A 23,377-nucleotide genomic window follows, 5' to 3' on the forward strand; every position below is an offset into this window, starting at 1 on the left:
AAAGACAGCAAAAAAATCTCTCTACGACACACAGTATTGTATCCACGATGGATAGCAACACCATCTGACGCCTGAGCTGCTGTCAAGTTGGCGAGCTGCAGTCATAAACTCGCCCCTCCCTCCCTCCTCAGGTAATTAACACTCTGAGAAAGAGCTCGGGGTGGGGCGAGGAGTGAGAGTTTGGGTGTCGAGCGGAGTTCCATGTATCGGACAGACTCGAACCGTCGGCCGATTTACGGCTCAGACTGGCCAGAACCGGTCTATATGTGTGTGACCGAGATTCCACGCCACACCTGGGACTGGTGTATAACGCCAGCTGCTCGATTGAAGACGAACTTGGACAAACATCACCGTTCAGCCAGCAGATGCTGGACTGGAAATACAAGGCCGATGATAGTAATTTCCAAACACATGACGGCTTTATCAGAATGGAGCAAAACAGTTGATGCTAAATGGGACAGACCATTACATACCCTCCAGTCCCCAATCCCGTCATCACAGTGATGCGTGGGCGGTTCCTTTTTCGGTCACATGCCGCTGGGAGCGCTGCCAGGTCGGCCTCCGTCACATTAGGGTCAGCCGCGTCGACGACCGTGTCACTCGGCCGGACGACGATCGGGGACTTCCGACGGCCCCAGATGCATACAGAACACGGAAAGGGAGGAGGGGAATCACCCTGTGCCGGGAGCCGGGGAGCTCAGAAAGGTTACCGAGTTACAGAGAGGTCAGGCAGTCGGAAGGAGACACTACAGCAGAACTACCCCAGTCAGTTCGCCGAAATTCGGTCACACTTCAAGTTTCATAGCTCTGCTGTCCGAGTGAAGGGCAATATACGCCTGGGGGCTCCGAGCCGACGGTAGGTTCTCTGTGAAATGACGTCCTGCCGTCTCTGAAACGACGTCTCGCTGTCATCTCCAGCAGTCGGGTGGATCCATCAGAACAACGACCGCGGCCCGCACTAAAACATTTGGTCGGCCACCCGGTGCACGCTCGTCTCGGCACAGAGGTCGAGCTGCACCGCTAGACCGTCGTTCGGCCGCCCGTTCGGTCGTCCGTTCAGACGTTAAAACGTTCAGCCGTTCGGCAGGGCTACCATAAAGCCTCCCGGCGCACGTGGCCGGACCTGACCGCCGGTGGCGAGGAGGTCCGGTCACGTCCCATGGCTGTTATCGCCGCCGCCAGCCGGGCTCGTTTTAGTTTCAGTCGGATCCGGATACGATTGGCGCGGAGTGGACCACTGCCGTCCGTTCGAGATATGGCTGGCTGAGCTGACGGCAGTGCTGAGTTACAGGGAATGGAGTGAAGCAGGTCAAGATTGAAAATGTTTCGATGGTAGTCAGTCCTTTTCTGGTAATCACTTGGTCCAAAATAATCCGCAACAAACATCACTTTCTTCTCGCACAGTCCATGCTAGCCGTGAGCTTATCAATGCGCACTCACCTCGTTTCTAGGCCCTGCAATCAACCTCTCCCAGCACAACACATCTAATCGAAATCAACACCTTTCCACAGCCGCGGCTGTTGGGTGCTGCGCGCAGCACCCAACACTGTTCTCCACAGGCACCGGTCTCACTACTGACCATGCCGCGCACTGAACACTGTCACAGCACTGAGGGCTCGACCGGCTCCCCGGGCCTGGTGGCGCGCTCCCCAATCAAAAAACTCCCCTCGGCTAGAGGATCTCGCGGCAATCGATCGTCGGCGATGAGTCATCCATAGCGTCCGTCATCGGGGCGGTGACGGCGATGGCGGCAGGGGAGGGGAGGGGAGGGGAGGGAGGGGAGGGGAGCACTGCGGAGGGGACGGTACTGGGGAGAGGGACCGACAGTGGACAGACGATGGATACCTGCCGTCGACCGACGAACGATGGCCAGGCTCCTATGGTGTGCGGAGGTGGAGAGGAGAGAACGTGACTCCCAGAGCTCTCACGCTCATGCAGCCTTTAGAGCACGTACGAGCATCGAGCATCGAGCATCGAGCAACAAACGCTAGCACTGCAAATTTAAGAGATTTAATTTTTATATCTGACAGAGACCAGGTGGTCGACCATGGTGTGGCTTCCCCATTCTCCCAGATTGACCATTTTCCGGTATACGTAACAGTGAAAATAACAAAACCAATTATAGAGAGCACTACAAAGACGGTACGAGATTTCCACCTACTCGACGCAGATATGCTCACAAACGAACTTTTACAAACTGACTGGGATAATATTATTAATCAAAACACTGACCAGGCCACCGTGGATTTCACACATGCAATTTTGAGCGCAGCAGACAAAGCAATACCGACTAGAATAATACGCACTAGACCAAATAGCAAGCCATGGTACAATAATGAACTAAAACGGGAAGCCCGAAAACGAGACAGACTATTCAGAAAGGCGCTCAAACTACAGACAGACGAGTGCTGGGCTAGATGGAGACGGCAGAGAAACGTAGCTACTGAACTAAATAAAAAATTAAAAGAAGCGTATAGGATAAATCAAGTACAGCAACTTTTATCTACGAAAAACAATCCGCACAAATACCATAATATTTTAAGGCAAATGACCGGAAGATCCAAAGCGCACGTATTACCACCACTCATCAAACCAGACGGTGAGACAACAACTGATGATAACGATAAAGCAAATTTACTTTGTAATTACTTTGCTAATCAGTCAATATTAGAGACCAGTGACAAACAAATACCAGTTTTAACGCCAGAATCCCCGGTTCCGATCTTAAATACAATAACTATTACGGAGAGAGAAGTACTTAATCTTTTAAACTCACTTGACGTAAACAAATCATGTGGTCCCGATAATCTCCCACCAAAAATTTTAAAACTAGTAGCACTTTTAATAGTGACACCACTAACTAAACTTTTTAATCAATCGATAAATCAAGGTCATTTTCCGTCAATTTGGAAAGAAGCAAAGGTTCACGCTATTTTTAAGAGAAAAGGCTCAGCATCAGATCCATCAAACTATCGACCCATCAGTCTTTTACCCTGCATTTCTAAAATCTTTGAAAAAATCATTTTTAACCGCATTTACAGTCACATAACCGAAAATAATCTTCTTACCGACAAACAAAGCGGCTACAGGCCACATCATAGTACTCACCTTCAACTTGTTTACCTCACACACAAACTGTACAGCGCACTCGATACTGGCAACGATTTTACAACAATATTTTTAGATATAAGTAAATATTTTGACAAAATTTGGCACGCAGGTCTTTTATATAAATGCAAGACACTATTCGGAATTACAGGTACACTTCATGCATGGCTTAAGTCTTATTTAGCTGACCGAAGTATCCGAGTGTGTGTTAATGACAATTTTTCTCAGTCCCGTCTTATTAACACCGGATGCCCGCAAGGTAGCGTCCTGGGTCCATTACTTGCCCTCATTTACCTTAATGACCTCGCTGACATCACTCATAACGAATCTCTATTTTACGCAGATGACACATCACTATACGCATCATACTCACGAAACCCCTCACAGCTCATTGCGCTTCCCGGGCAGCGACCCGTAGCCGACTCAAACCGAGACGAAGTTTTTAAATCCTTACAAACTGACCTTAATATAATTTCTAACTTTGGTACAGATTGGCTCATCAGCTTTAGTGCGGCTAAAACCAAACAGGTAATTTTTAGTCACGTGACGTCTTCTCACTCACCATCGTTGTCATTCGATGACAGTTGCATACCTCTGTCAAGTAGTCACCCTCACCTCGGTCTTACACTATCGACGGATCTGAGATTTCACAACCACATCAATATCATAATTAAAAAGGTTAATACTGCGCTAAGTCCCCTATATCCAATCGCTAAATATTTACCACGTGACATCCTAAACCAGATATACAACACCTATATACTTCCAATATTTGACTACAGTGACATTGTATACGACGGACTAATAACGACCAAAGACAAACTACGACTAGAACGACTACACGCAAGGGCAGCACGTCTAGTGACGGGTGCGTTATTTAACACATCTCATAACAAGCTCCTTTTAGACCTAGGCTGGGACACCTTAGAAACACGACGAAAAAAACACCGACTGATATTTTACAACAAGCTGATAAATCATTTCGCTGACTTGCCGCAATACATAAGGGACATACTACCACAAACCAGACAAGACAACACGGGTCGTGCTCTTCGCAATGCCACCAATCTCACACTCCCAAACAACAGAACATCACTTTTTAAACAATCTTTTATTCCTAAGACGACCAGAGATTGGAACATTTTACCAGAATCCATCAGAACCGATCCCAGCCCCAAATCCTTCCAACGAGCGATAGAGACCAGACTTTGTGCAGGGACCGTCCCACCATATAATAATACTGGATCAAAGTTTGGAAACATTCAGCATGCAAGACTTAGGCTGAACGCAACTGTCCTAAAAGCTCATCTCTACCAAATCCAAAAATCTTCTTCTCCCTGCTGTGAGTGTGGGAGCCCAAAAGAGACTGTAGCACATTTCGTTCTAAATTGTCACCGTTTCCAAGTGCTACGCTCTGAACTTTTCGGACAAGTTTCAATAATTATACCCATATTTAACAACTGTAACAGCGTATCTAAACTTAACTTATTGCTGTATGGTAGAGGCCTCAACAAAAACGATCAGATCAAAGTAGCGAAATTATTCCAAAATTATATTATCAAAACTAAAAGATTCCAGAAGCAATAGCATCCAGCGGCGGACGGCGGGCCGGACGGTTCGTCGTGTCGCCTGGGGGCAGCAACTTTAATTGAAACCAGCGAGCGGTGGGTGTGGCGCGGCTTGGCGGTGGTCAAACAGACTTGTTTTCATATTATGTTGTGTTTTTTATGTAATACTCATGTTTTTTTATACCGATTGATTAAGAGAGGTGCTTTAATTTAAGAATTTTTATTCTTTTGCACCAATCTTATAATATTTTTGTGTATGTTTTGCTCATTTGTAATGCTGAAAATAAATGTGTATGTATGTATGTATGTATCGACCCGGGCGCGTGCCAGGTCACTTCTGCAGTAATTAAGAGACATAGACCCGGTCATCTTCATATCAGTGGTCACCTCCGAGACGATGTTTGATGTCTTCACTCACCCCGGGTCTACCAAACCCATATCCAGACCTCCCTCGGACCATTCCTAGTCTCACTGGGGGAGATAAATGTGGTAGCCCAAGCAGCACACAAATCCCAGACGAGGGAAATGGAACCGCCACAGCGCTAGCATCGACGCTGAATTTATATTCCACCGACAGAGCAAATGAGTCCAGTCCACATTACGCGCTTAATTCGGACGGCCGCTCGGCGGCGGATCAGAATAAATTACTGGGTAATCCCGCCGAATGCCGAGCGAGCTCCGGAGTGGGCCAACTGATATCGACGCTTCCTCCCGGCCCACGACAGCGGAGGGCCCTGAGAGCCAGACGAATGGGCGGAAACGGAAATATCGGACGTCTGTACTGGATGGAAATGTTGTACTTTCGCAGTTTTCAGCAGGTTTCCTGGATTCCTGAATCAAATAGCAAAAGCAAAAGCTAAAATTGATTTAAAAACTAGGAAACAAAAAAAAAAACTGAACAAAGACATACCGAATGAAAAAAGTTGTACGTTTCCAGCCGAGTGAGGCATCAAAGTGAAACAGCGACTGTAAAAGCTTTCTAATCTGACAGTGAACGAATTTGTTTACTCCCCGATGAACCCTTCTTCAGCCATCGACACGTTTCCGATCGTGTCTAACCACGACACGTTTCCGATCGTGTCTAACCATCGATGGGTGACAACAACACCCCAGCGCGGCGCGTAGGCCGCCGAAAACCTCGGACCCACACGGCGCTGACCGATGCCCGTGTCGCCGAGAGGCGGCGGCACCGGGGAGCGCGTGGGCGGCGCCGCCCCACCGCTGTTTGTGACACGTTACTCACCGGGCGGGGGCGGGGGCGGCGGCGACTCACCGCTGGAGGCTGACGTGGCAAGGGCACGCAACCCGACCCCCGGGACCGGCGTATGTCTCGCTTCATTACTATCACACGCCCCTAGTTGTAGCCCCTCTCTGGTCGTGCGAACCGCCCCACGTCATGGGGCCATCAGTGGGGGACCATCGCTCCTCCCTCCGGACAGCTATGCGGCGTTCGGGGCTCGTATCGCTCGGATGACCGGTGGGGTGGACGCCGTTACTCCTGGACCTGGCACGGACGTAGTGCAGGCGCTGCCGCCTCCCTCGACGTGTCGTTCACGACGGAGCATCAGACCCTCAGTCTCGCCCATTACGCCAATGAGTGCACCCTCCGCCGGCCGGCCCGGAGCGGGGGCGGGGGCGGCCCCAGCAGTCCATTACGTACTCCCGGGTCACCGCCGCGCCTCGGCCTAACGCAGGTCATCAGCAGACGACAGAGAAGGATTGGTCTGCAGCTGTGCCGGCGGCCCTAACGCACCTCGCGACGTCCCCAGATGTCGTCTCGTTACCGACATTAGCAGCGGAGGTCTCCCACCGGCCGCCGCCTCCGCCGGCGCCTTATGAGACGGCAGTGCCGCCGAGCCACTACATTACGGCGCTGGACGACGACAAAGGCGAACACGTTCACCGAAATGGCCGCAGATTGGTTGCGGCGCGCGACTTTCCCCAGGGTAGCCGCTCCCAATGGCCGCACCAACCGCCGATGAAAGTCATTTCTCGCGGGAATATTGCATTACCTGCCCAGACCGAGTGCACCAACTTGGGTCTGCCGCACATTTTCATCAGGTCTGTGAGTGGAGCATTTCGCCAAACGCGAGGCCGTTGCAAAACTCGCGCCGAACGCGGAAGTTTGAGGAACTTGTCGCCAGCGAGCTGGGCGCCTAATAAATCGTTCAGCACGCGACAATCATATTATCGGCTGAAAGGTCGGCAAAATCCCCCGAAGGCGGATTAAATCCCCGCATCTGGCGACCGTCTGTAATAATCTACAGAAATCGCCGGCGACGTTACAGAAACAGACGATCTCCGTCAGCGGCCCCACAGGCCCGGCGACCTGACTGCAGAGACATTGATTTCCTGTCAGCGGCCGCGAGCGCCGACAGGCTCCGACAGGACATCAGTCCTGGAGCCCCAGGGGACGATCCTGCACTGCGCGCTACCGCCGCACCCACCGCAGTGCCGCGGATCCCTCCCGTTTCCCACCCTCCGTCACACCCGCTACGCGCTGGTCATCTTCGCGTTAGGCTGTGACCGCCGCCTGCAACGCTCCACATCATTAGCGGAGTGACTCATAGCTCTCAGAGAGCCTCTGAAGAGGCCCTTCAGAGTCCTCACGGCGGCGGCTTGGGCGGACCGGGGCGACCCTCCACATGGTCCCCGGACCGTCCGCTCCGGCGCGGCACGGAACCCTTCAGTCTCCCGAGCCTCTCAGGCTGAGGGCCGTCCCCAGCTCGGCGAAAAGCGACCAATTAGTCGCGGCGAGCGCCGACGCACGTCGCGCCGCAACTGGCGACCGCGCAAAAACGCCGCGACACCCGATATTGCAGCTGGGGGAGGCGAGGGAGTTGAGAGTGGAAAGAGGAGGAGGGCGGGGGAGCGTGAGAGGGAGAGCGATGGGGAGGGCGCAGACCACTCCGTCTCACCACTCTGTGCGGGTCCAGCACGCTCCTAGTGTTCTCAGCCGTGTGAAATTGCCCAGGCAGCGGCGGCGGGAGATGCGGTCGACTCCGCCACTCCGGCGGCGGTAACGCACTACTGGTGATCTATGAGCTTCAGCACGCTACCTGACGGTGATGCCAGCCCTCACGCACTACACTCCCTCGCTACCGCCCCAATTTTCTCTCCTCTGCCTGTCCATTTTCTAAAACGAGTCGGGAGGGCGATAACATCCACCACTCCCATGCCAAAATGCCTCTTTCCGATAGCGCCGCCGAACTAACGGCCCACTGCGCGATAGAGCGGACCGATTGTTTTCTGATGCCGCCGCTCTAAACCATTCCCGGCTGCTCCTCGGCCGCTCCAGAGGCGAGATAACCCGAACAGTGGAGCGCGGCCCGGTATTTAAATCACCCCTCCGCTCTGGCGACGACCTACAGCGAGCCATCACGTGCGAAAAACGCGCCGACGCCCGCCAGACTGTCGACGCCGGATCGTCGCAGCTCGCCAGCTTCCGCGTCCGGCGCGTATGCAAAACAGAGCTATAATACGATCAGTCCGCCGGCGCCGACGCCGCCGAACGCTGGCCGCACCGTCGGCAGCGGCAGCGGTCTCAATCTCGCCGGCGGGCCCGGTCTATAAATTATACGGTGGCGCCGCGCCGGTCGGCAGACTGGCCCAGCCCCGGACGCCGGTCGAGCTGCTGCAGCTCCTGAGTTGCGGGTCGTAGCTGCGAGCTGCGGAGCTGCGGTCGGGGATGTTTACTCTCTTGCGCAGCGGCGGCGGCGAAGGATCGGCGCCAGCGAGGCCCGCTAACTCGGCTAATGCGCCCAGGCACCGTGTCACTGGCAGACTCGTTTCCAGGCCCGCACTGGAGCAGCGGTGCCGCCGAGTGCGTTCGCCCGATATGTAAGGCTCTGCCACGGGCCGCTAACCATGCAGTTCCCAGCGGAGCTCGCCTGCCGACGTTCACACGAGCTGGTTATTTTAAGCGTGTGAATATTTAAATGGTCCGGAAATGAATGCCGAAAGATAACGATGTTGTGATTATCTAGCAAACCGGTACCTGCAGATTGTTGACAAGGAAATATGCAACAAAAAATTCAAGCATTCTAGCCAGATCGAAACTATGACGATACGTTTATCGCACTCTCATTACAATTTTTTGCGACAGAAAAATTTCACCGTGGTTTAGCGCACCCGCCCATCCGCTCCGTGTCCCCACACCGGTCCACACCACCCGGAGTCCCGTTCGGAGCCCGGCAGCGCCGTATAGGTGCTCCATCAGGGTACCGTCCGTAATTAGCCTAATCAGCAGCGGCTCGCGCGCCCCGCCACCGCCACAACAATGGCGCGCACTCGGTGTGGGAACCGGCTGAGCGCGCGCCCTTTGTAGTGGTGCCCGCTCAAAGCAATCAGCGCGCACACACGCACACCGCTGCCACCTCTCCCCGTCAGCGGCGGCGGCGGAATCGACGGAGACGACGGGGATGTGGTGCCGACGCAACGGCGGCGACGCTGGAAGGATGTACGGCAGCAACGACTGGGCACGATTCGTACGACGCGTACGACGATGTATGGGTTCTGTTTACACCATAAACACTGGCCAAGAGGCGGCTGTGTCCAGGCTTCCTCAGCAATCCGAGGGGTGAGCGTTGGGGAGTGACGGGCAGAGACGATAGTATTGTCCGCCCACCCCATCACTGCTAACACTGAGGGAGGGAGGGAGACTCTGAGAAAAACACTGAGGTCTGCGGACATCAACGAGACAGCTCCGCTGAACAGACGACCGCCCGCGCTGGGATGGCCGCAGCAGACGACCGCCGCGCCGGGCCCGCCGCCACAAACTCAGACATTTCCGGTGCGTCAGTCGGCCGCAGACGCGGAAATGGATTCGCCAATTCCACGGCTGATTGCCTCAATCCGTCCCGGGTCTGCCCATCAGCGTACCCCGAGCCACAGGGGAGTTGCCGGCACGACACATAGTTCTGATGTGTCGGAGGATGCTGCGGTTGGCAGCAAACACAGATGCAGTCTGATGAGGGAACTGACATCAAGGTGTTGGGACGTCAGACTGTGATTAGGGACTCGGAAAGTTGCCAGCGCCTCGGCGAGGAAGGTCATGGTGGTAGGACGGCGTCCGGCGATGGACGTGCGTGCCGCAACCGTGACAGTGAGCAGTAATACTACCAGTGAACACAAGACCTGGCACGAAGACAATATTCTTAGACAACAGAGCTACTCGCGCAGCAGTGAGCGGAGAGATACACACAACACCCTCCTATTGATACAGAACCATGACCGGGAAGACGAGCCAGCACCGGCAGACAAAAGAGCTGGCAGCGGTCAGCGGTGGGTATCTCCCGGGCTGGCGCAGCTCAGCCGGGCCGGCCGCGGGGCTTTCCGACTGGGGCGGGCCGGTAGCCGGTTAACAGCCCGTCATCAGCTCAATGTCACCTCCGATCAGCGGGGTCAGACGGGTAGTGTGGCGCTGCCAACCACTACTGTGTTAGTTGGCCGGGTAGATCTCGCCGAACCAATGGCTGGCAACGCTGACTGGGCAACAGCGGAGGCCAATGGGGGAGGCCAGAGGGGGAAGGGGGAAGGGGGAATGGGGAATGGGGAAGGTGACTTGTGTAAAACACAGGACAAGAGTCGAAATACGAGGCATGTTTTGTGGTTTACTACGAGCTTTGATTTCTACACGGGCGTAACTGCATCCTATACCGCAAGTCTATAACATCCGAAAAGGCGAACAGCTTCTTACATCGCTATGAATCGAAGTCAGGTCATAAAATTGAATTAATTAAATCTCACTGATTGTTAGATGAAAAGAACAGGATAAATTTCAGTGCCAGGAGGAAGACATAGTTACCTTGGTGGCGAAAAGTTTCCTTCTGATGATCCCGAACATTGTTCCCGAAATCCTGTGCCTGAGGCGGTGGCAGTGAAGTAAATCACTGGACGTTCGATGTCGCTCACATATACCTAACAATGTCTTCTAACTACCCCAGGGAAACCCGCACACAACTGTTCACGAGAATTCACAAGTCCGTGCTGCCTAGCTCAATGTTTCAAACGTACCAAACGTCGAGCAATAACCGAGCACTCACGGACCTCCCCAAAACACTGTCTTTTCTCCGCAGTTTGTCAGATATATGACCACCACCACCTTTCCAGAACGCTGTGGCCAGGTCTGTACTGATCCAATCGCCTTGACACTGCCTGTGTTTTGTCCTACACAGCAGTCGGATCTCAAGTTACGGGCTTCACAACCAAGGCTTCCGGGAAGGCGCTGATCCAAGTATTTCCGTCACCCTCAACACAATACGCCTCTAATCTCACACGTCCTAAGCCTTCCACTGGGTCTCCAGCGTCTCCAACAGCCCACCAAGAGCCTCAGTGACGATGTTCCACCACCCCTGGCGTTCTTCCGTCGGCTCCGACGCCGTCGACGGAGGAGCCGGCTCGGGCGCGTCTGCACGCGGCGGCAGCAGCGGCCGCACAGTCCCCGGTCGATGGGGAGACGAGTCCGGCGCGCTGGGGGCGCTCGGACGCGCCGAATCCGCCGCAGGTGCGCCGAATACGCCGCGGAGGGTCAAGCGACTTGTACCGAAGACGCAAGGACAGTATTGGCACCTTATTGGAATAATGGATGACTAAGCAGAAACATGAATTGAAGTGAGAGAAGTGAGAACGACAACGAAGTCCAATTCGTTATCAACCCTTCTTCACTCTAGTCAATGCAGCTTCAAATTTAACGAAATAAGCAAGCTGACATCCTTGTCCTTGGCCAGAGTCCTTCACAGCCAATTATCGTCCACACAATTACAAAGAACAGGGCGTCTGACGAGACCGTAACTAGGGGAGGGGTCCGTGTGACGGGGACCGTCGGGGCGCCATGAGCAGCCGCACACGCTCTCCGACCCTTCCCCGACGCTGGCAGCGTAGCGGGACCACCTGCGGCAGTCGATTACACAGCACAGGGACACGGAGTACGGACGCCACGTGCGCCCGTCCCATGGCCGCCGGGGAGGGAGCGGAACGGCGGGAGCGGAAGGGACGCGGCGCCAGCTGTGAACGGCGCGTCTGCCCGCCTGCTGCCAGAAGGGTCGGCCGGGCTGCGCTGACGGCAGTGATGGAAATCCCCTCGCCAAATGACTGCGACTCGGGTGGAAACAGGCACCCGTTCTCGGCTCCTAACTAATCCCCGGTGTTCGATTCAGTGTGAAATACACCGCAGAGTCCATTAGCGTCTTAGGTAAGGAGTAAGGAATCACTAGCCGCCCTGATGAGGAGGAGGTCCGGGTGCTCATTACGACCGAGCATCGAAAACAGTCCGGTTTTAACGAGATTCAAACATCCAGCAGGCCTCTGCTGCAGCCTCCGCAACGAGCACAGCCGAAACTATCAACATCATTACCACTGCCGCGGCAGCCCCCACCGGCACTTTCACCAGTGCTCCAGCTGCTTCTTCCTACAGATCCCGAGCGAGACGTCCCCAAATCTGCACATGGCCCTTACGACTCTGTCCCATCGCGCCGTCCCATCCATCGAGTCCGACACAGCACATGTGCCGGATTAGACACGGTACGACACAGCACGTGTCTTGTATTGGACACGGCCGGGCTGGCGGCGACGGCGCCGGTGCCGGCGTCCCATATCTCCCGACGAGACAGGGCTGCCGCCGTCTGACGTCATGGCGCGGCGACCGGGCAGCGGCAGAGGTTTATTTAGCTGGGTCGGCTCTGCAGCGACCGGGCAGCCGGCAGAGTGGCCGACCGGCGGCCGGAAGGCGGCGGGATCCTGGGGCTGGGAGGGACACCGGGGGCGGGGCGGACACAGAGACGGATGCTGCTCTAAAACAACTCGAGTTGTCGCAGGAATATTTTGAGAGCGATAAAAACTAACTTGTTTATTTCTTTCCAGTTTGTTCCTCAATCGTGAAATTTAGAATCGGTACTCCAGATCGATTTGAAATATTTTGGTGAGGGTACAAGCTGTCCTCAAGCCGTGAGCTGTCCTCTGCATGCCCAGTGACCTTATGTCTGTCGTAAGTAAGGAATACAGAGAAGAGGGTGGTGAATCTAGATACCGCAGATGAAGGGAGGCAGGGTAGAGGGACAGCTTGAGTGGAACAGCTGGGCAATAAATAGAGTCATGGCTTTAGTTGCTGTTTACTCTCCGCTTTGTGGGCCTATAACGGATTCCAAAGTACAGAACGACTTCCGGTGGAAGGGATGACATCTTTGCGGCCACCATGCAGCCACAACACGACCGCCATTGGCCACACCATCCGTCTCGGCGACATCTCATCCTGCAAACAGACCGACATCCAGCCGCGGAGCGTTGCAGCTTTCTCAGAGGCAACTCCCACGTCCGAAGAAACAACAGCCGGCCAGCTTCTGTTATTGTTTTCATACGGTAGTGGGCCGAGAGCGCTGCATGAGACGCGAGACCTCGGGGTATTCTGGTGATGGCGCACCGATGAAGAACGCCGGACGGTTCATAAAGTCCCACCGGCCAGGCTGGCAGCGGTGACCGTAAATCCCCAACTCGAATAAGCAATTTCATGCCGGTTTACTGCTCGCGACGAACTGGGTTTATGGACCGAGGAAAAACTTTGAAACATGAGACAGGCTCCGGCGATCATTTAGTGAGAGAGATGTGAGCTGAATTCAACAAACGAGCCAGCTTTAGGACCTGGAAAATATTGCGCGTTAGAGGAACAAACAAGGAACACAACTTGAAAGCAAGCATGCCAGTTGCCGATCACCCCTTCAATCAAGTCAGATAACTCAGACAGCGATGCCTTCATATCGCCACGTTTTATTTTTCCTTTTTTACACATCTCGCTCATTTGAGAGAAAGAGTTTCATCAGTTAAGTAATTAAGTCTCACGGGCAGAGACGCTCGGCTAATAGAGCATATGAGCGAATAACAGGCTACAAAGGCCCACAGCGATTAGGCCGCGCGCAGCTGTGCGGATGTTTATCTCAATTGCTGAGCTCAAAGGGGAAAGGTTCAGGGAAAATGGGCTTAGAGACGGGAACGGGCAATGATACTTATTTGATGAGGCTTGAAAACCTTTTGCAAATTCCACAAAGTATTAATGCTGCTGACGCATCTACCATCCAACGCCGACGGGCCATTTCAATTTCAGGTCATTCCTTCTCAACAAGAGAAGAGGAAGTCAGACGTAGGTAACTGAAGTCGGCGTACACGCTCCACCTCTACGAGCGCTCTACAACAATCCAGTGAACTACCAACTAAGTTTCTCAAAGTTTGCACCTCTGCAGAGTGCACAGAGACAGAGAATCCGTGCACATACGTCACCTTGACGTCACAAGCTGCCCGTCCTATCGCGGCTCGATCTGGCGCGATCACCGCCAACTGCAGCTGATCCGCCAGAAACACCGCACAGTGGCAGAAAAATCGGCACTGCTACGCGCTGTTCACCGCTACTGCACATTCCAAAACCGACCAAAAACTGCCCTCCACTCTTGTAGCAGTAAGGTAACGTGTATTTTCCGTCTTTGGAAGTCCATTTCGCACGCTACCAAAGTGGGGCTCTCTCGATACAAAAACGCATGCCTACATGGGAAGCGAGCATTTTACGATGACTCGATGTCAGCACGACTGTGCTCACCCATCCAATACCCAACGTCAGCCGTTAAATTTGTACATGCGAAAAACTGGTTTATAGGCAAAACTTCAGACAGCCCGATCCCAAGAAAGCACTGGACGGCACTGCAGCCCGGTCAGGCTGTCCCCATGTTCCAAACGCTGTCCGCGGCAGTCATCCCATGGCCATTCCTCTGTCATAACCCCGTGCTTCTCCGCAGAACTCCGCACCTACATCTGCATGTAACTACAGCACAGGACCTTTACAAATTCCGACAGGGGCACACGTGAGTTAGGCCCTGTTCGAATGAGTTACAGGCGGCGGTGACTTGGCGCGTGGCACCTCAGAGAGAGCAACGACCGGTCCAGTTGGCAGCGAGCGATATTAGCGACTAGTGGTGTCAATCGGATACCGAAAAATTCGGTTACCGAAAAGATGTGCTGACCGATTCGGTAATCGGTCGGTCAGGCCCCCCAAATATCGGACATTTTCGGTCACCCTGTCAGTAAAACCATTTTCAAAAAGAGAAAGCATTCCATTTTTACCTAGTTAAATGCAATGTACCCTTAGCCAATTTACCATGCAATCTACCCTTAGCAATGTAACTTCTACCACAAAAAATGTATTTTGCAGTGGCTAAGAATTGACTGAACTTGGACTGAAATGCTATTTCCCATTATTTTCCATCAGCATTTACCAAATTATTTAATTTGGGGTTAAAATAATAGCAACTAGAATTTCGGTCAAATTTCGGTCAAATTTTGGCTTGGGATGTTATCGGTCGGTATTCGGTCGGAAATGTTTCCCAAAATTCGGTTTCGGTCGGTATCGGTCAGCCATTTTTTGGAAAATGACACCACTATTAGCGACGACTGGGTAAATCGGCCGAGAGGGACGAGCGACAAAGCTTAATTCGAGGAAAGGAGCACCATAGGCAGCCATGATCGCATATTATATACCTATGTTTAAAACGTTTGAGTATTGAGCTGCTCCGTCCTATCTGTAGCTACCGTTGAACAAACGGCAAACAACGCTATACAATCGAGTTCGACCACTGAATTTACGGACCATTCATGTAGCTAGCAAAATATCAATGAAACTAGCTTGCAGTCGGCACAAAGGCGCGGCGTTTCCGCTCCTGTGCCATTCCATTCGCTCCACTGCAGCCATCTGACCCGGATTTCAACTGCTGCCAGTCTGGGGCTGCATCGCTGCAGCCCAGGTGGCTGCAATCTGCCGCTGCGCCGTTCGGCTGAGGAGCTCCGTCTGACGCGCCTCGATCGACGATCGGGAGTACGGGGTCAGAGAGGGCGGTGCAGTGGGTTGCCGAGCAGCCGCCGACACTCGGTCCCGCCGGCGCCGGAAGACCGGCCGCTCGTTTGTTGGCTGTCGAGATCGGCGATGAAAAATTGACGTAAACTTGGCGGAGGCTTGGGATATGTTGGAAGCCATAGGGTGAATTTAATGCTTGACAAGCAGTCGCTCATTTATCTATCGTTCAGTTCAAACTACTTCTGGGCGGATAATTTTCCTAGCCTGTTTCCATGGCGATTTGAAATGTAAATGTGCCGGAGTACCCCACCAGACGTCAGAATTTCGCTCATTTTTCGCCTTGAGTCACGGCGCAGCGCCGATGACTCAGAGTTCCGAGCCGATGACTCACCGGGCGCCGGGTCCGTCCGAGCTAATTCGTCAGCTCTACTCTCGGCCTCCACTGCTCTCGCTCGCGCCGGCCACGCACGCAGGAGGTCGGTGACGTCACTCAGGGGCCACGGACAATAGTCTGTGACGTCACAGCCGGAAACGACCGGTCACCGGATACCGAACGGCTCAGCATTTCGGGTATGTTCTCGGAATAAAGTGACTGGTCAGCGGAGAAAGGGTGCTCTGTTCCAAACCTGTCGCGGTTAATTTAGGAACGGAACACCACAGAGGAGTGCAATTTAGGCCAAACGTTTCACGTCCTGTTTGATCTGTGGTCCACCTTCCAACTATGACAGGCGTCATATGCGCCCATCTGCAAACTGTGACAGTCGCAGAGATTTGTCGAAAGGTCGGACGGCGCCGCCCCCGAGCGGAGCGCCCATCGGTTGCACTGCAGCGGTTCCGTGATCCGTTCTCCGATACTCGCTTCAGCTCGGCGGCCGGTACGGACGGCGTCAAACTAACCTCGCATCATTCCGACATATCGTGTCCGATTTTTTCCGCACTACTCCGGCGAACCGGTCCGGTCGAGGCGGGGAGATGGAGCTGTCAGAGGTGGGAGAAACCCGGCGCCGCGCTGGCAGCGGCTCCGCCCGGGCGGGCTGTCAGCAGCTGTCACCATCGGCAGGTGACAGGCGGCACACGCGGATAACTCCCGAGTCGCAGGCGGAAGACACAGCGAGGTAGGTGGGTGGGTCGGGGACGGGTGGAGGGTAGCACAGGGCGGCGACAGGGCGGCACAGAGCGGCGACAGGGCGGTGGTAGGCGGAGGCGGTTCGCAGAGAGGTGAGGACGGGTGCGGTGGACCGCAAGCGTCCCAACAGCAGGGTGCGTGTGCGTGTCGCCGCTTGGGACACGCAGGGAGCGCGTGAAGGGTCAACGAACGGAGGACGGCACACGGGACAAAGGTCGGACAACTGGGGCGAAGCCGAGCATTGACAGCCAAACCATTCATTGTCCACCGCGGGATCATGCCAGGCCATCGTTCTGGGCGGCCACCGGACCTCGACACATGGACCTAACAGAGCTACAGAAGGACCTACAGATGGACCCACTCTCGGTACTACTCAAACAAAAACTCCCCAGGCCGTGTCCGTATGATGCACCAGACCACCTCGAGTGAAGGCCATGTGGAGTCTACACATAAACACACCCACCCACCCATCGGCATAGCGGGCCAGCCAACGACCGGTCTGTCGCCGGCCGGACGCCACCCGCCGGGTCAGGTCCCCACAGGTCAGCCGAGGGGTCATTTCCCACGCGGCCGACCGCTGCACGTGCGCCGGCTCTGCAGCGATGAGCGAAAATTGCCGCCATCGACAGGTTTCCCATCTGATAGGTGGTGATTGATTGACCAGAATGGTCGCTCGAGTGACGAACGGGCACCCGTTTGGAGCCGACCATCCACGTCAGCTCTCGTGTTCGCCGTGACGAAGCGTTCTCGGTACTACGGCTGCGGCGGTAAAACACGTGTCATGAGCATGGGTTCCCCGGACGGCGAGCTGGATGTGCCGGTCCGCGGATATCACTGACACAGCGCAATGCCTGTGAATAGCTGCACGCAACTGAGGACCAAATTGAACTATTGCAACTGCTTCTAGTCAGCTTCAGCAATCGGTGGTCAAGGCCACACAATCCCAATAGTACTATCCAGGCACCGAGTCTGCATTCCACATATCCCTCCGCGCAGCCGAATCAAGTCTCCACCCCCGACATGTTTATACCGAGCGGCGCTGAGCAAAAAGTCCCGCACGCACAGTCGCCGGCCGGTGGGCGCTGGAGGCCAAATAGAGCCGGATGACTTGCATGGGCCGATGGTGCACAGCCCCCTCAATGCCCCCCCCCCCCCTACCCCGCCGCCAACGTCTGGCATACAGAGCCGACGCACCGCCGCACGGCGCCGCAGCCACAATGGCTATGGTAATACATTGGACGGCGGGCGGCGCCGGCTTAATTAATCCCACAGACGGCAGAGGCGGTAGGGACAGCGGTATAGAGGTGACAATGCGAGAGCGGAGGGAGGGGAGCACCGGGCTGCTGACCTCATCAGCGGTCACGTGACTCGGCGCATCACCACGCATTGCACGCACTTGGTTCGGCGGAGGTATTTGAACGCGAGACGCCAGACGTGATCGGCACCCATCACGCGGCGTGACACGTGCGGTCAGCGGCGCCACGTGGCAGCACGCGGCGTCACGTCCAGCGCCGGCCACGTCCCGGCTACGCATCTCCACGTTTAGCACCGTCACGTTGTCCGTCCTATTCACGTGCGGGCGCTAATCCGGCGAGCACACGCGCCCCCCGCTGCGGAAGCTCGGGCATTGTGCGTGGACTGACCTGCCCGGCTCGGCTGCTGCACTGGCCGCTATAGCTGACCGGCCGACGGTTCTGAGAAGCCGGTTTTGCGGGCGGAACACGATCGGAACTTTGGAGAACGGGCGTGCGGATCGCAGCGACACGAGCGTGCGCAAACGGACGCGGAGACAGGGCGGCGGACCGGAGCAATCGGTGACAATCGCGGCGGGTGCGGCCGGCGCGTGACGTGACACTTACGCGCGTCACGACTGGGTAACGGTGCGAGTGTCACGTCCACAGGTCACGGCCACGATCACCTTAGTGTTGTACGGAGCTGGCGTCACGAAATGTGCTGTGTCAACTCTATATATTGCAAGTTGATCCTTTTCAGAAGTGTCACTCCAGATGAATGAGTAAATGGGAGCATAGAAATGCTATTCCGACTAATTAGCTCTAACCGCACACATACGATTGAATCACCACTGCCTCTCTCTCGGTACGTACCCATTTCGATCATCCCAGCCTCACACAAACCACACAAAGACACTCAAAGAACCGGCCGGCACCGCACCGGCCAACAACAGACAAAGCACGCCGGAGCGGAAAGTGGTCGGCCGAGCCGGCCCGGCCCATGGTCGGGCCCAGTTGATCCGACCGACCGGTCCCGTCTAACCAGTCACGGTCGACGAGCCATGCACGTGGAGCGACTGGGGTACCCCGGACCGGCCCCGGCCCGCTCGATCCCCAAGGGACTGCACAGTGGAGTGTGTCGATGGGGCTTCAATGATCCCGCAGGCACCTTGCTCTCTCTCTCTCTCTCTCTCTCTCTCTCTCTCTCTCTCTCTCTCTCTCTCTCTCCTCTCTCTCTCTCTCTCTCTCTCTCTCTCCTCTCTCTCTCTCTCTCTCTCTCTCTCTCTCTCTCTCTCTCTCTCTCTCTCTCTCTCTCTCTCTCTCTCTCTCTCTCTCTCTCTCTCTCTCTCTCTCTCTCTCTCTCTCTCTCTCTCTCTCTCTCTCTCTCTCTCTCTCTCTCTCTCTCTCTCTCTCTCTCTCTCTCTCTCTCTCTCTCTCTCTCTCTCTCTCTCTCTCTCTCTCTCTCTCTCTCTCTCTCTCTCTCTCTCTCTCTCTCTCTCTCTCTCTCTCTCTCTCTCTCTCTCTCTCTCTCTCTCTCTCTCTCTCTCTCTCTCTCTCTCTCTCTCTCTCTCTCTCTCTCTCTCTCTCTCTCTCTCTCTCTCTCTCTCTCTCTCTCTCTCTCTCTCTCTCTCTCTCTCTCTCTCTCTCTCTCTCTCTCTCTCTCTCTCTCTCTCTCTCTCTCTCTCTCTCTCTCTCTCTCTCTCTCTCTCTCTCTCTCTCTCTCTCTCTCTCTCTCTCTCTCTCTCTCTCTCTCTCTCTCTCTCTCTCTCTCTCTCTCTCTCTCTCTCTCTCTCTCTCTCTCTCTCTCTCTCTCTCTCTCTCTCTCTCTCTCTCTCTCTCTCTCTCTCTCTCTCTCTCTCTCTCCGCGTTACTCACCTCGTCACTGTCATATTCGTAGTCCGAATTCGTCGGAGACAAGGAAATCCGACAGGGCGCACGGCCCAGCATCTTGGCTGCTGGTCGTAACGCCGTCACCGACACTCACTAGTTCTCTCCCACACACAGTCACAAGTTACGTCGCTCTGTCACTGGCAGTGAACTCCGTCCGCCCGCCGCCGAACGCTCTCCCCTCGCCGGCCAGCTCGCGACTGCTCTGCCCGCTCGCTCACGCACCCGCGTGCCTCTCCGCTCGCGACAGACTGGCGCCGCGGTGAGCGCACAACCCGCGCCGGCGTCTGAATCAGCGCCGCTCGGAGGGGGCCGGCCGAGGCAGGGGGCGCCGCCGTCGCCCCCGCACCGCCGCCGCCGCCGCCACCGCCGCTGCCGCTGCCGGTCCAGGCGCGCCGGTCGGCGGCGGCTGGTGGGCACCTGCGGCCGTCACCCAGCGGGGAGCCGGAGCGACCCCACGGCCCGTCTGACTTCTCACAGTCGGGGCAGGTCTATCGGAGTTGGGCTGACCCGACAGACCCGACAGACTGACGACGACAGGACACAGCGATGGAGGGACGGAATTGTACGCCACGGGCGCTGCTGAGAATCTCCAAGGCGGATGATGTCCTTCCGCTGCCTGCCCGGAAGGACGGAGACGATCTAGCTTCCGGTGCCGGTGGTCGATACGGGCCCAGTGCGCAGCTGGCCCTGGAGGCCACCTCTGGGTCAGCCGTGAGGTCACCTCATGAAGTCATCAGCTCGGTCGGGACGGATGTCCAAGACGGAGAGGGTAGCCATTGACCGACGAAAGGACACAGCTTATCTAGTGGAAATGATTGATATCATTTGTGACCGATTTCATCCCTCGCGAGATTGTCTACCGATAAATTACATTGTTTCAATGAATTTATGGTGGATGCGAAACTCTTTATTTATTTAAATAAATAAATTGCAATTTTCAATTTATGGGCATGATTGAGCAATCAACACAGCAGACAGTAGATTTCAGAAGCGAATAAGACTCTGAATTGACGCGGACCGGACAAGCACCTCTCCAATATCAGTTTTTGAGTCACCAGCAGCAGTCTTCAGCCTTTTCTCATGGAGAAAGGACGTGCACCCCCTGAACCCGGAACACGGGAACAGTTCTCCACAGCACAGGTGCGTGGGCCTTCCACGAGTTCCACTCCTGCCCGCACCGCTGACGCAAAAGCGCGTTTTTGCGACAAACTCGGCGAGGCGCACAGTGCCGACAGCCGCGCTCTGCGGGTCGAAAAACGCCCGGAGAGCGGCCTGCGCGGGTCGCTGGGTTTGTCGGCGTGTGGGGACCACAATGCACCTCTCCCTCCCCTGCGCAGGACGGAGAGCCGTGAGGCTGCCACCGCACCGGGCGGCCGTATTCAGCGCAGATGGACTGTGAGGCTTTGTTAGGCACGGACATAGGGCCTTGGCACGGACAGGCTCGCCGTATGCCGGCTCCGGCTGGGAGAGCGGTCCCCAGCCGGCTACCACTAGTGACATCTGTTGGCAGAACTCGCCATTGAGAGGCCGAGACGGTGCCGGCGGCGGGCGGGTTGGGGGCGGAGTGCTACCGAGGCGTCGCTGGCAGCCGAGGGAGGGGGTGCACCCCAGGGTCACTGTTGTTATCTGGGTCAAAATATACGATGTATTCGTATGACACCCTCACCAGGCACCTTTCAAACAGAGCACCCTTTGACGGCTCCAGCGGCAATCAACCATGACTTCCAGGCGCGGCATGCACCATGTGGTAAATGCCTTCGATGCAGCACAGCGCGGTACTTGGCTGTCAGTGAACGAGACAGCTGAGGGTTGACACGATCCAGGGGTGTTGCGCTGGACATAAAGCGCCATGCTTTGAGCTATCCGACGGTCAGGATAGAGGTCAACGTGGGTGGCTCGTCTCATTTCTTAGGAAACTTATCAATCGATCGTCTACCAGTAGGGGTCACAAATCAAACGGACGTTTTTGGGGTCACAACTGGGCCGATATCACAGCCTCCGGGCCCACGCCCCGGCGCACCTGCGTCCACAATTGGCTTCCGATAAGGGCGAGACACATCTGGCGGCAGAAAAAAACGGCCTCCACGCTGCTACCTCACTTATCGGCCGTCAAAAACTAGCGACAGACAGCACTTCGCCTATGCCGTTGGCCCGGAGAGAGTAAACTTGCATCGGAGGGTCACACACATCAGAGGTAAATAATCGTCGGTCAACAAGCCACAAGCATTGCATAGTGTGCATACAGTGCACACAAAGCCGCGTGCACAAAAATCGAGGCCGCGGTGTGACAAAGACGGCCGGGCGAGCGGACAGGTCTATAGGGCACCCCACGCGGCGCCGGCACAAGCCGCGACAATGGAGGGCTGATATTTCCATTGCAGATAACCGCCGCAGCTTCTGAGTTGGTTTGTGGCGACAATAGCGGCGCGGCTGACACACAGACGACGTAATCGGCGCACTCGATCGGCGCGGCGAGACGTTTGTGGCGCCGGGAGGTCGCCCCGCCGGTCATCACGGGATGCTTTACATGCCGCTCTGCTCTCGGCAGTCTAAACAATCCGGCGGGTGCGGCTCTCCGGGGAGCCATCCCTCACCAACAATGCCACTTTCAATCAGCGAGCGCGCCCCTTCTTTTCATTGCGGCGGCCGGCCTGTCGGAGCTCGGAGCGGCCGGCCGATCAAACCCCATTGTTTGGCGCTCTGATCCCTTCCTCTCTGGCAGCTTTTCTCACTTGACCGACACTCGTTTCAGCGCTATCAGCTCACTGGCTGCGCCGCGAATAAAAAGGATCGGCTCTGCAGGCGCCAACCGCGAGTATCTCGCTGTTTTCCTCCCAGACAGCGTCAACATCCCGTCTGCCACCGGCGACTGAATTCAATGTAGAATGAAATCAGACACAACACAACATCGTATCCCTTCCAGAAAGTCACGTGTCAAAAGTTGACCGTGTCGCGTCTGATAGAATCTCCGTCGAGTCAGCTACCCCCTGCACTGCGCAATCAGCGCGAACCGTTACTCTGCAGCCGCTTACACATCCGACCACTCTGAGTGCACTCAATACACAGCGCCGTCTGAGCACAAACACCTCTGCGACATACTGGCTGTAACACGTGTTTCTCCATTACACCTGCATTCAATCCCTCGTAAAACAGCGCGCGGACCCGCGGTCCTCCGAGGGACGGTAACAGGAGCCGCGTCAGGCCGGTACCGCAGCACGCCGTGCGTGTGTGTCCGTCTGTCACCCTGTCACACTTGGCCGATGTCAGGCGCCGGGGCTGCGCCCGACGTACCGGAACCTGTCATCGCGGCAGATTGATGACCAGCGAATGGCATCTCGGATTGCACTTGCTGGCGCTCAATAGCTCGCCTACTGTCGACGCTACCGCCGACGGTAGCATGGCCGTAGCGCAAATTCATCTGCCACGAATCGTTCACAGAATCGCCACCGACCCGGCAGATGCCTCGTCGATCGATGCGAGGCACCCCGCCCCGTCGTTGCGGTCGGTCTCCGGTCGTTTGGCGCTGCGTATTTCCACAAACATTCCGTCAACGCCAAAGCAAGGGGTACCTCCTCCGCGGGGAGGCGCGACGCCCTCTGGCGATCGGCAGCGTCGCGCGCGACGA

General features: G+C 55.6%; 1 protein-coding gene across 12 annotated transcripts in view; it reads right to left on the reverse strand.

Annotated features, from left to right (window-relative positions):
• LOC122391066 (amyloid beta A4 precursor protein-binding family B member 1-interacting protein-like) overlaps positions 1-23,377 on the reverse strand; it is a 96,758-nt gene that overhangs the window by 17,672 nt on the left and 55,709 nt on the right. The window contains exon 1 of one of the 12 annotated variants that reach the window (XM_043384627.1): positions 19,738-21,599. The exons of 10 other annotated variants lie outside the window; for them this stretch is intronic. In XM_043384627.1, coding sequence (XP_043240562.1) covers positions 19,738-19,809 — 72 coding nt within the window. In that variant the 5' untranslated portion in view covers positions 19,810-21,599. Of the gene's footprint in view, positions 1-19,737; positions 21,600-23,377 lie in introns of those variants that run through there. One more of the 12 variants, XM_043384623.1, reaches the window with a different exon arrangement.

Source organism: Amphibalanus amphitrite, unplaced genomic scaffold, assembly GCF_019059575.1.
Source record: "Amphibalanus amphitrite isolate SeventyFive unplaced genomic scaffold, NRLGWU_Aamphi_draft 000420F_arrow, whole genome shotgun sequence".
NCBI classification, from domain to species: domain Eukaryota; kingdom Metazoa; phylum Arthropoda; class Thecostraca; order Balanomorpha; family Balanidae; genus Amphibalanus; species Amphibalanus amphitrite.